The sequence below is a fragment of the Pleurodeles waltl genome, chromosome 10 (genome assembly GCF_031143425.1).
Source record: "Pleurodeles waltl isolate 20211129_DDA chromosome 10, aPleWal1.hap1.20221129, whole genome shotgun sequence".
Taxonomy (NCBI): domain Eukaryota; kingdom Metazoa; phylum Chordata; class Amphibia; order Caudata; family Salamandridae; genus Pleurodeles; species Pleurodeles waltl.
Window position 1 is genome coordinate 20318182 of NC_090449.1, and position 13105 is coordinate 20331286.

A 13105-nucleotide genomic window follows, 5' to 3' on the forward strand; every position below is an offset into this window, starting at 1 on the left:
AGCCAGCCCAACCATCGCCCCCATACTCCGTGACATAATCAACTCCTCTTTCGACTCCGCCACCTACCCAGACTCCTGGAAGTAGGCGGAAATCACCGCTCTCCTAAAAAAAAAAACACAAAGCCGACCCGGAGATCCTCGCCAACTATCGCCCCATCTCCCTCCTCCCTTTCCCGCCAAGGTTGCCGAGAAACTAGTCAACGCCCGCCTATCCCACTTCCTCGAAGAAAACAACACTCTTGACCCCTCACAATCCGGGTTCCGCAAGAACCACAGCACGGAAACCGCCCTCATTGCATGCACTGATGACATCAGGACCAAAGTCGACAAAGGCGAGACCGTCGCACTCATCCTCCTAGACCTTTCCGCAGCCTTTGACACGGTCTGCCACCACACACTCCGCACACGCCTCCACAACATAGGAATTCGCCCAAAGCCTTAGACTGGCTCACCTCCTTCCTCACCGACCGGACCCAGAGAGTCCGCCTTCCACCTTTCCACTCCACCGCTACCAAGATCATCTGCAGAGTCCCCCAAGGGTCCTCCCTCAGCCCCACACTCTTCAACATTTACATGATCCCCCTAGCCAACATCCTCCGACCACACGGAATCACTATCCTCTCCTACGCAGATGACACCCAACTCATCCTCTCCCTCACCCGCAACCCCACCACCGCCAAAACCAACCTACACGCTGCTCTCCTCGACACCGCCAACTGGATGACAACTAACCACCTCAAGCTTAACTCCAACAAAACTGAGATCATCATCATCTTCGGCCCCAACAAAACCATATGGGACGACTCCTGGTGGCCCACCGCCCTAAGCCCCGCACCCACCCCTGCAAACCACGCACGCAACCTCAGCATCATCCGGGACCCCTCCCTCTCCATGACACAGCAAATCAATGCACTAACCTCCTCCTGCTTCCACACACTCCGCACTCTAAAAAAAAAAAAAAAAATCCTTCAAATGGATTCCCCCCAGAGACCAGGAAGACAGTCACCCATGCACTCATCAGCAGCAGACTAGACTATGGTAACGCCCTCTACGCCGGCACCACACTCAATCTCACACGCAAACTCCAGAGAATCCAGAACACAGCCGCACGCCTCATCCTTGGCCTCCCCGCCACGAACGAATCTCACCACATCTCAAATCCCTTCATTGGCTCCCCATAGACAACAGAATCACTTTCAAGATCCTCATCCATGCACACAAATCCCTCCACAACACCGACCCAACCTACCTCAACGACAGAGTGAACTTCCACACTCCAACCCGCAACCTCCGATCAGCCGACCTCGCACTAGCTACAGTCCCCCGCATCCAACGAACCACCACAGGAGGCAGATCCTTCTCCCACCTCGCCCCCATGGCCTGGAACTCCCTCCCCACCAACCTCCGCAAAACCAAAGACCTCCTACTCTTTGAACAACCATGTCTTGAGGTTTTTCCTGAACAGTAACCCCCCCCTCGCCTTCCCCCACAAGCGCCTTGAGACCCTCACAGGTGAGTAGCACGCTCTATAATTTTTTTTGATTGATTGACTGAATGCAATGCTCACAATTGCCAGAGACAATAGTAAAGGAAGCGATTTGTGTTTCTTTCTCTGAGCTCTGTAAACATACAGTACAGTGCCTACAATGAGCCAGTCTAAAACTAGGCTCTACGCAAGCAATGGAGAGATTGCGCAATCAACAGGCATTTAAAGAAACACTGTCCACACCATTAAAGCTGAGTGTAAAGTATTCACTTTATTTCACAGCTGTACTAAGTACACATTTACCGAAACAAGTGTGAGACTCTTACAATCTTACATTGGACATCGAATCCTCAACAATTTGTTTATCTGTTGCCAAATGAGTATCTCACGCTTAACTCTTCTAGCCAGTGAACCAAATGTCCAAAAGGTGCTCTGGTGGTGGTATTTCTGTTCAGCCATCAGATAATGACATTAGACCTGTTGAGAAGAAGTGTGGCAGTTTAGGGAGCAGGGATACCTGATCTGATTGAATAACAGTTCATCCCCACAGACCAGAGTAACCGCTAACAAGAAGAACCATGCAAACAGTCTGGTTTGTGGGGCTGAACATTTATTCAACTATATCTGATAACCCTGGTTTAGAGGTACTGCTAAGTGGGAGAACAGTGTCAGTCTACTGAGCTGAGTTATTAGACAGTCGAATATGTTCAGTGCCACAGATGATAGTTACTGCTAAGTGGAAGAACCATAGAAGTATTCTGAGCAGGGTTACCTGGTATAGTTAAATGTACTTTCAGTCCCACAGAGGAGAATCACCACTAAGTGAAATAATTGTGGCAGTCTACTGAGCAGAGCTACCTGACAGTTGAATAAATGTTAAGCCGACAGACCAGAGATCCTGCTAGCAGGAAGAATTGTGGCAGTCTACTGAGCAGAGCTACCTGACAGTCGAATAAATGTTAAGCCGACAGACCAGAGATACTGCTAGCAGGAAGAATTGTGGCAGTCTACTGAGCAGAGCTACCTGACAGTCGAATAAATGTTAAGCCGACAGACCAGAGATACTGCTAGCAGGAAGAATTGTGGCAGTTTCCTGAGCAGGGTCACCTGACCAGACCATAGTCACTGATAATTAATTGGAAGGACTGGCCAGTCCACCAAGCAGGGTTACCTGATAAAGTTGAATAAATGTTCAGCCCCATAGACCAGAGCTGTTGCTAAGTGGAAGAAGCAATAATAAGTGGATGGTCTACTGAGCAGGGTTACCTTATATAGTCTAATAAATGTTATGCTCCACAGGCCAGTCACTAATAATTAGAAGAACTGTTGGTCTACTGAGCAGAGTTACCTGATATAGTAGAATAAATGTTATGCTCCACAGGCCAGTCACTAATAATTAGAAGAGCTGTCAGCCTACTGAGCAGAGTTACCCGACAGTCAAATAAATGTTCAGCCCACAGACCAGAGTTCCTGTTAGCAGGAAGAATTGTGGCAGTCTCCTGAGCAGGGTCACCAGAACATAGTCACTGATAATTGGAAGGACTGGCCAGTCCACTAAGCAGTGTTATCTGATAAAGTTGAATAAATGTTCAGCTCCATAGATCGGAGCTGTTGCTAAGTGAAAGAACCACGGTTGTCTACTGAGAAGGGTCACCTTACAGTGGAATAAATGTTCCGCACCACAGACCGGTCACTAATAGTTAGAAGAGCTGTCAGTCTACTGAGCAGAGCTACCTGCTATGGCTGAATAAATGCACAGCCTGACAGAACGGAACCATCCCTGGGTGGAACACCCGCAGCAGTCTACTGGGCAGTTTCTTCATATAGATGAATATATGTTCAGACCAGAGTAGCATCTAAGTGGTGAGATGCGCCACTAATTCAATGATGTGCGTCATCTGGGAAAACTTACAGAAAGTCATCAGTCGTTGTAAGTTCATCTCCATACTTTGATGCGTGCCTTCATCCGACGTGTTCTACGCACAAGCCTTTTAACTTTAAAGCGCCCTTTTACACTGGCACCCGGATTAGATGTCTCACGTCCCCAAAGAAGTTTCTCCTTTCTTCGGGTTCTCCCGATAGGGGGGCATTAATATCAATCCACAGGGAACGTAAATCCCATATCATGACTGAATTAATACTCTGTGAAACTTGACACTTTACGGTACATCGCGCCTTAGGTCTGTTTAATGTCAACATTCTGCTCTCGCGACAACATTATACGGAGAGAATTCACCCCCCCATTGATCCTATTCTCTAATACTAAGGGGGTAATGTTTTCTTAAAAGCACACACCGAGTAATACTATTAACATGCCTTAGCCTGGGATTCTGGTGGTTAGCTGTGCTAAGAAAAGATCCACCTCTCACCTCAAAGCACTACATTATTATACAGGTTGGGCTCTGACCTCACAGGGTGAACGTGGGGCCAGTAATTCAGAAGCCTGGTGAACTAACATGACCTGCTGTGCAGCTCTCCCCAAGTTTTCAGCTCACTCTCCACTTCTACCCAGAGCCTCCTCCCGCACAAGTGCACCCAGCCTCAGACCCTAACACCCTCTGATGCCATCTCAAACCCTCTGCAGCTCTGGCTGGCCAAGGGTGTTCCTGAAGTGAGAGCACATCTTGCACTTACACAGAAATGTAAAAACCAAAGCTTAACTCTCACTAGCCTTGTTCAAGAAGCTACTTAATCTAAAGCAAACCTAAGGCACTTGCAAATGCAGCACGGCCTGGTAAGCAGTTCCCAGAAGCAAAAGTTCTGAAGGCACAACTCACAGGCATTATAAAGGGCAAGCTAAGGCACTGGGTAAAAATAAGGAATTCCCTCACAGTCGTGCCTGAAATACCGGGCCCAGCTGCAAGGTTTCTATTTCTTTTAAGAAAAGAGAAAGACAAAATATTCCTTTGAAAAATGTTGATAGAATTATTTCAGCAGAGATCATATCCTACCAGAAAAGTAATCCGAGGTGGCATTCCGTGGCCTCTGTGATCACATCGGATGGGTAGAGTTCTTGTCACCGGGGTAAGGGCGCTGGAACCAGGAGTATTCATTTTTAATCCTAGATTCCTCACTACACCAAATTATGAAATCTTGGACAAGTGACTTGAAATGCCTACACGTTACTATTTTTATTTAGCAAAACCGGGACTACTTGAAACAGCTTAAACATTGATATTCAGAGATGTAAACATTGATACTCAGAGATCTATCAAAAAATGGGAAGTTAGCCTACACAACTGGGTGATGGTTCGACACAGCAGCTGAGTTTATGGAAAATGTAGTAATGGAAAATGTTGTCAAGCATTAACCACACCCAGAGTAATAACTTCTGAAATTTATTATTGATCAACTCTTAGCCTCCTGCATCCGTTCCTTCATATCTCTGGTCTACTCTCACAGGAATAAATATCACTTTGTCCCTAGTTGTGCCACAGTTGCCAGACACTTGTATCTTACTGATTCAAAATACTGTAAAAGTCCCAGCATCTAAAGTCAGAAACTTTAAGGGTCTTACTTAGACCCATGGGCAAATGTCAGCTGTCCAGATTGTGCTTCTCTGCATTGTTGAGTAAGTAAGCCCCTAGTTTAATTCACCTTCTACCATCACCGGGTGACGTGAGAGATGGGGGTCCATGTTTGGGACACAGGCCCCAACACCCTGTATGGTCACACGTAGCAAGACCAATATGACGGCGCACCCCACAGATACCAGGGCAGAGGTGGTAAGGACTAGATGGCAGTGAAACGTGGCAGGTGGGCCTTCTTCAGGCTCCCCTCAGCAGCTGCACTTGTCCTCGTGGGCTCCTCCGTGACCCTCTGCTGTGAGCTGGACAGAGTTCAGATCCGGTGGGAGCTCATTTTCTTTTTGCTGCGAAAAAGACATATTTTAACTCACTCAAAGACTATAATGATGGTCTCTTTGGTGCACAATGGAGAAAAACTTCCAACATTTAAACAGAATGCAATTGACGTTCATAAGGTCGAACCATGTAGCATGAAATACAGTTAAAAACAGCACACACACCCCATCCTTCTAGGACACACCCTACAAAACATATCAGGGAAGAATAAAGTTACCCAGATCAGTGACTTTGCCATCCCAAACTATCCAGAGGGACACTACTCAGCCCCTCAAAGGCTAAATCAGGCCCTTACATTTGTATGTGCTTGTTAATCAGGGCACTGGGATTTTACAGGTGGTGCAGGGATATCATTCTTTTACAAATAGTGTTTAGGAGGCACACTTTCTTCTGGCTGGTGGGAGATACTGTCTGCGCTTTGTGCTTTGTGAATAAAATGCTAAGCTACCAAATGAAACTAACTGAGAAAAGTGAGGCCTGTCTAAGAGAACTAATGGACTGTAAGTGATTCACTGGAAAGGAAGAAAGCTGATATAAACTGATTATTACACAAACTTCTTCTATTTCATTGAAAAAAAGCAAACCCAGACATGATTGCTTATGAATGAATGAGGGTTTTTTTTATAAAGCGCACCGTCACTCCCAAAGGAGCATCCTAGCGCTAAACAGAACAAACGTATGGCTATAGGACTACATGGAGTTTCATTAGCTGGGGTTTAACAAGATCAGGGAGTAGCAAATAGCATCTGAAATTCAGAAGATCCAAGTGATCAATTTTCTTCTAAACATTTCTGTGAAAGACTTTCCTCCTTTTGATTTAAGCCAAAAGGTGGAAATCTTGATTAAATTGGCAGTTGAGGACCTCAGAAGACAGGGGTAGTATAATGGATGAGTCCTGCAGTTAAATATTTGTGTCCCAAAGCTCTACAGGCTCTAACATTACCCTTTTATTGATAGGCAACCAATGCAACTCTCACGGCCGCTGATGGAGAGGAGCGGCAGGGCAGGTTCAAGACCAGCCTGGCATCAGAATGTTGGACTGTCTGTAGCTTCTGGACGGTTCCTTTAGTTGAACCTGCATACAGACTGCTACAGTAGTCTAATCTGGATGTTATTAATGCCACAGCAACTGTTTTCCTGACCTCCAAAGGAAGATCAAAGAACTTTCTCAAGGACTTAATGAGGCCAAAACATGTACCTGCCACTGCAGTTGCATGTGGATGAAAGGACAGCGAAGTGTCAAATTTAACTCCAAGATTTCTGGCGAGATGAAGCGCAGGCGGAGGTGTTGGTGTGGAGTTGGGCCACCATAACATAGGATTAAAAGCATTAGACCTCCTAAAGAGCATAAACTTCAGTTTTATCTGTATTGCACTTGAGATGGTTGGCTTTCATCCACCAAACAACATCCGCCAAGCACTTTTTTAAGTTAAGTTCAGAACCCAAGGAGTCTTTGTTCAATAACAACATCAATTGGGTATCATTGGCATAAGAAGTAACCTCAATGCTGAGAGAAGAAATCAAAGTAATCAGAGGGGCCATGTCCATGTATATATAAAAAAAAATGCTGGGCTGAGTGAAGAGACCTGTGGCACTCCTATGTTAACTGACTCTTCAGGATAGAAAAAGAAGCCTAACATAAATTCTTGTCTCTGATCAGATAAAAAAATGTTTTTAAACCATGTGCAAGCTAGATGGGAGATGCCGCTGACATTGACACGCTGCAATAGAATGTCACGTGAGATGGTGTCAAACACGCCAGATAAATCTAATAAGATCAATACTGCATTTTTCCCCACATCCAGCATCATTTTGAGCCTCCAGCGGTGCCGTTTCTGTGGAATATCTTGGGCCAAAACCTGATTGTCTAGGGTGTGAGATGTTGGCCTCTTCCAAAATTAGTACTTATTAACATTTCTATAATTTTGCTTAAGGCTAGAAGTAAAGGAATGGGCTAGAGGTGGGGTCAGTTAGTTGTTTTTTTCTGTAAAGGTTTTAATACTGTGAATTTTCAATCATTAGGGACCTCAGCAGAAGACAAAGAGGTATTCAGAATATCATTGACTAATGGGATTATGCAGTCTACAAACTTATGCATAGTATGGGGGGGCACTGATCATGAGGGGATCCTGATTTACAAGCTAAAATAGCTTGATAAGATTGAGCAAGTGAGATTATCTGAAAAGCTGTCAAAGAAGATCTTAGATGAGGGGTATTACTTGTTGAAGGTCTTGGAAGAGGGGTATTACTTTTTGAAGGTCTTAGATGAGGGGTGTTACTTGTTGAAGGTCTTGGATGAGGGGTATTACTTGTTGAAGGTCTTGGATGAGGAGTATTACTTGTTGAAGGTCTTGGATGAGGGGTGTTACTTGTTGAAGGTCTTGGAAAAGGGGTGTTACTTGTTGAAGGTCTTTGATGAGGGGTTATACTTGTTAAAGAGCTTGGATGAGGGGTGTTACTTGTTGAAGGTCTTGGATGAGGGGTGTTACTTGTTGAAGGTCTTGGATGAGGGGTGTTACTTGTTGAAGGTCTTGGATGAGGGGTGTTACTTGTTGAAGGTCTTGGATGAGGGGTGTTACTTGTTGAAGGTCTTGGATGAGGGGTGTTACTTGTTGAAGGTCTTGGATGAGGGGTGTTACTTGTTGAAGGTCTTGGATGAGGGGTGTTACTTGTTGAAGGTCTTGGATGAGGGGTGTTACTTGTTGAAGGTCTTGGATGAGGAGTATTACTTGTTGAAGGTCTTGGATGAGGAGTATTACTTGTTGAAGGTCTTGGATGAGGGGTGTTACTTGTTGAAGGTCTTGGAAAAGGGGTGTTACTTGTTGAAGGTCTTTGGTGAGGGGGTATACTTGTTGAAGGTCTTGGATGAGGGGTATTACTTGTTGAAGGTCTTGGATGAGGAGTATTTACTTGTTGAAGGTCTTGGATGAGGGGTATTACTTGTTGAAGGTCTTGGATGAGGGGTATTGTAGGAAGTTGGCTCTGTATATACTATTTCAAAGTAAGAAATAGTGTGCACAGAGTCCAAGGGGTTCCCTTAGAGGTAAGATAGTGGCAAAAGTAGATAATTCTAATGCTCTATTTTGTGGTAGTGTGGTCGAGCAGTAGGCTTATCAGAGGGTAGTGTTAAGCATTTGTTGTACACACACAGGCAATAAATGAGGAACACACACTCAGACTTAACTCCCGGCCAATAGGTTTTTATATTGAAAAATATATTTTCTTAGTTTATTTTAAGAACCACAGGTTCAAGATTTACAAGTAATACTTTAAATGCAAGGTACTTCACTTAGATACTTTAGGAATTTTGAATGAAAACAATAGCATGTACAGTCTTTGTAAAAATGGCAATAAGCTATTTTCAAAGTGGACACTGTGCAAAAATCAACAGTTCCTGGGGGAGGTAAGTAAAGGTTAGATTAGGAGGTAAGTAAAACACTTACAAGTCTCAGTCCTGGGGCATAGGCAGCCCACCGTTGGGGGTTCAAGGCGACCCCAAAGTTACCACACAAGCAGCTCATGGCCGGTCAGGTGCAGAGGTCAAAGAGGTGCCCAAAACACATAGGCGCCTATGGAAAACAAGAGTGCTCTGGTTCCAGTCTGCCAGCAGGTAAGTACCTGCGTCCTCGGGGGGCAGTCCAGGGGGGTTCTGTAGAGCACCAGGGGGGACATGAGAAGGCACACAAAGTACACCCTCAGCGGCACAGGGGCGGCCGGGTGCGGTAAGCAAAGCAGGCATCGGATTTTGTATAGGTTTCAATGGAGGGACCCGGGGGTCACTCCAGCGGTGCAGGCAGGCAGGAGGGGGGGCTTCTCGGGACAGCCACCACCTGGGCAAGGCAGAGGGTCGCTTGGGGGTCACTCCTGCGTCGACGTTCGGTTCCTTCAGGTCCTGGGGGCTGCGGGTGCAGTGTTGGTTTCAGGCGTCGGGTCCCTTGTTACAGGCAGTCGCGATCAGGGGGAGCCTCTGGATTATCTCTGCAGGCATCGCTGTGGGGGCTCAGGGGGGTGGTCTCTGGTTACTCACGGGCTCGCAGTCGCCGGGGAGTCCTCCCTGTGGTGTTGGTTTTCTGCAGGTCGAGCAGGGGGTGTTGGGTGCAGAGTGTAGAGTCTCACGCTTCCGGCGGGAAACGTGAAGTCCTTGGAAGTTGCTTCTTTATTGCAAAGAGGTAGCTGGTTTTGAACAGGGCCGCTGTTCACGGGAGTTTCTTGGTCCTGTAGTCCAGGGCAGTCCTCTGAGGCTTCAGAGGTCGCTGGTCCCTGTCGGATGCGTCGCTGGAGCAGGTTTTTGAAGTTTGAGACAGGCCGGTAAGGCTGGGGCCAAATCAGTTGTCGTCTTCCTCCTTCTCTGCAGGCTTGTAGGTCAGCAGTCCTTCTTCTTTCTTCAGGTTGCAGGTATCTGATTTCCTGGGTTCTGGGGGGCCCCTAAATACTGAATTTAGGGGTGTGTTTAGGTCTTGAGGGTCCTTGAGGGTGGCTACACCCTCTTTGTGCCTCCTCCCTGTGGGAAGGGGCAGTGGCGTAGCGTGAGGGGTGTAGGGGGGGCCGGCCGCACCGGGCGCAACATCTTGGAAGAGACTAAATCCACGGGTTAGGGGGCGCAAATTACTTGCCTTGCCCCGGGTTAGGGGGCGCAAATTGCTTGCCTTGCCCCGGGTGCTGACAACCCACGCTACGCCACTGGGGAGGGGGCACATCCCTAATTCTATTGGGGGAATCCTCCAAACTCAAGATGGAGGATTTCTAAAGGCAGGGGTCACCTCAGCTCAGGATACCTTAGGGGCTGTCCTGACTGGTGGGTGACGCCTCCTTGTTTTTCTCATTATCTCCTCCAGCCTTGCCGCCAAAAGTGGGGGCAGTGGCCGGAGGGGTGGGCATCTCCTCTAGCTGGGATGCCCTGGGGTGCTGTAACAAAAGGGGTGAGCCTTTGAGGCTCACCGCCAGGTGCTACAGTTCCTGCAGGGGGAGGTGAGAAGCACCTCCACCCAGTATAGGCTTTGTTCCTGGCCACAGAGTGACAAAAGCACTCTCCCCATGTGGCCAGCAACATGTCTGGTGTGTGGCAGGCTGGCAGAAACTGGTCAGCCTACACTAGAAGTCGGGTAGGTATTCAGGGGGCATCTCTAAGATGCCCTCTGGGTGTATGTTACAATAAATTGCACACTGTGTGCATTTATTGTGCTGAGAAGTTAGATACCAAACTTCACAGTTTTCAGTGTAGCCATTATGGAACTGTGGAGTTTGTGTTTGACAAACTCCCAGACCATATACTCTTATGGCTACCCTGCACTTACAATGTCTAAGGTTTTGCTTAGACACTGTAGGGGCATAGTGCTCATGCACATATGCCCTCACCTGTGGTATAGTGCACCCTGCCTTACGGCTGTAAGGCCTGCTAGAGGGGTGACTTACCTATGTCACAGGCAGTGTGAGGTTGGCATGGCACTCTGAGGAGAGTGCCATGTTGACTTAGTCATTTTCTCCCCACCAACACACACAAGCTGTGAAGCAGTGTGTATGTGCTGAGTGAGGGGTCCCCAGGGTGGCATAAGATATGCTGCAGCCTTTAGAGAACTTCCTCGGCATCAGGGCCATTGGTACCAGGGGTACCAGTTACAAGGGACTTACCTGAGTGTCAGGGTTGTGCCAATTGTGGAGACAAAGGTACAGTTTAGGGAAAGAACACTGTTGCTGGGGCCTGGTTAGCAGGGTCCCAGCACACTTTCAAATCATAACTTAGCATCATCAAAGGCAAAAAGTTAGGGGGTAACCATGCCAAGGAGGCATTTCCTTACAGGTATTGCTTGTTGAAGGTCTTGGATGAGCAGCATTACTTGTTGAAGGTCTTGGATGAGGGGTATTACTTGTTGAAGATCTTGGATGAGGGGTATTACTTGTGGAAGATCTTGGATGAGGGGTGTTGCTTGTTGAAGATCTTGGATGAGGGGTTTTACTTGTTGAAGGTCTTGGATGAGGGGTATTACTTGTTGAAGGTCTTGGATGAGGGGTATTACTTGTTGAAGGTCTTGGATGAGGGGAGTTACTTGTTGAAGGTTGTGGGTAAGGGTATTACTATTTGGAAGTCTTGAACAAGGGGTATTACTTGTTGAAGGTTTTGGACTAAGGGTATTACTTTTTGAAGGTCTTGGATGAGGAGTATCACTTGTTGAAGGTCTTGGATGAGGGGTGTTACTTGTTGAAGGTCTTGGAAAAGGGGTGTTACTTGTTGAAGGTCTTTGATGAGGGGTTATACTTGTTGAAGGTCTTGGATGAGGGGTATTACTTGTTGAAGGTCTTGGATGAGGAGTATTTACTTGTTGAAGGTCTTGGATGAGGGGTATTACTTGTTGAAGGTCTTGGATGAGGGGTATTGTAGGAAGTTGGCTCTGTATATACTATTTCAAAGTAAGAAATAGTGTGCACAGAGTCCAAGGGGTTCCCTTAGAGGTAAGATAGTGGCAAAAGTAGATAATTCTAATGCTCTATTTTGTGTAGTGTGGTCGAGCAGTAGGCTTATCAGAGGGTAGTGTTAAGCATTTGTTGTACACACACAGGCAATAAATGAGGAACACACACTCAGACTTAACTCCCGGCCAATAGGTTTTTATATTGAAAAATATATTTTCTTAGTTTATTTTAAGAACCACAGGTTCAAGATTTACAAGTAATACTTTAAATGCAAGGTACTTCACTTAGATACTTTAGGAATTTTGAATGAAAATAATAGCATGTACAGTCTTTGTAAAAATGGCAATAAGCTATTTTCAAAGTGGACACTGTGCAAAAATCAACAGTTCCTGGGGAGGTAAGTAAAGGTTAGATTAGGAGGTAAGTAAAACACTTACAAGTCTCAGTCCTGGGGCATAGGCAGCCCACCGTTGGGGGTTCAAGGCGACCCCAAAGTTACCACACAAGCAGCTCATGGCCGGTCAGGTGCAGAGGTCAAAGAGGTGCCCAAAACACATAGGCGCCTATGGAAAACAAGAGTGCTCTGGTTCCAGTCTGCCAGCAGGTAAGTACCTGCGTCCTCGGGGGGCAGTCCAGGGGGGGTTCTGTAGAGCACCAGGGGGGACATGAGAAGGCACACAAAGTACACCCTCAGCGGCACAGGGGCGGCCGGGTGCGGTAAGCAAAGCAGGCTTCGGGTTTTGTATAGGTTTCAATGGAGGGACCCGGGGGTCACTCCAGCGGTGCAGGCAGGCACGAGGGGGGGCTTCTCGAGACAGCCACCACCTGGGCAAGGCAGAGGGTCGCTTGGGGGTCACTCCTGCGTCGACGTTCGGTTCCTTCAGGTCCTGGGGGCTGCGGATGCAGTGTTGGTTTCAGGCGTCGGGTCCCTTGTTACAGGCAGTCGCGATCAGGGGAGCCTCTGGATTTTCTCTGCAGGCATCGCTGTGGGGGCTCAGGGGGGTGGTCTCTGGTTGCTCACGGGCTCGCAGTCGCCGGGGAGTCCTCCCTGTGGTGTTGGTTTTCTGCAGGTCGAGCAGGGGGTGTTGGGTGCAGAGTGTAGAGTCTCACGCTTCCGGCAGGAAACGTGAAGTCCTTGGAAGTTGCTTCTTTATTGCAAAGAAGTAGCTGGTTTTGAACAGGGCCGCTGTTCACGGGAGTTTCTTTGTCCTGTAGTCCAGGGCAGTCCTCTGAGGCTTCAGAGGTCGCTGGTCCCTGTCGGATGCGTCGCTGGAGCAGGTTTTTGAAGTTTGAGACAGGCCGGTAAGGCTGGGGCCAAATCAGTTGTCGTCTTCCTCCTTCTCTGCAG

The 13105-nt window shown here is 47.3% G+C and overlaps 1 protein-coding gene across 4 annotated transcripts in view; it reads right to left on the bottom strand.

Annotated features, from left to right (window-relative positions):
* Nucleotides 1-1738: 1738 nt before the first annotated feature.
* LOC138260937 (ras-related protein Rab-7a-like) overlaps nt 1739-13105 on the bottom strand; it is a 155004-nt gene continuing 143637 nt past the window's right edge. For all 4 annotated transcript variants that reach the window (XM_069209470.1, XM_069209467.1, XM_069209468.1 and 1 more), the window contains one exon: nt 1739-5357. In XM_069209470.1, coding sequence (XP_069065571.1) covers nt 5265-5357 — 93 coding nt within the window. In that variant the 3' untranslated portion in view covers nt 1739-5264. The remainder of the gene's footprint in view (nt 5358-13105) is intronic.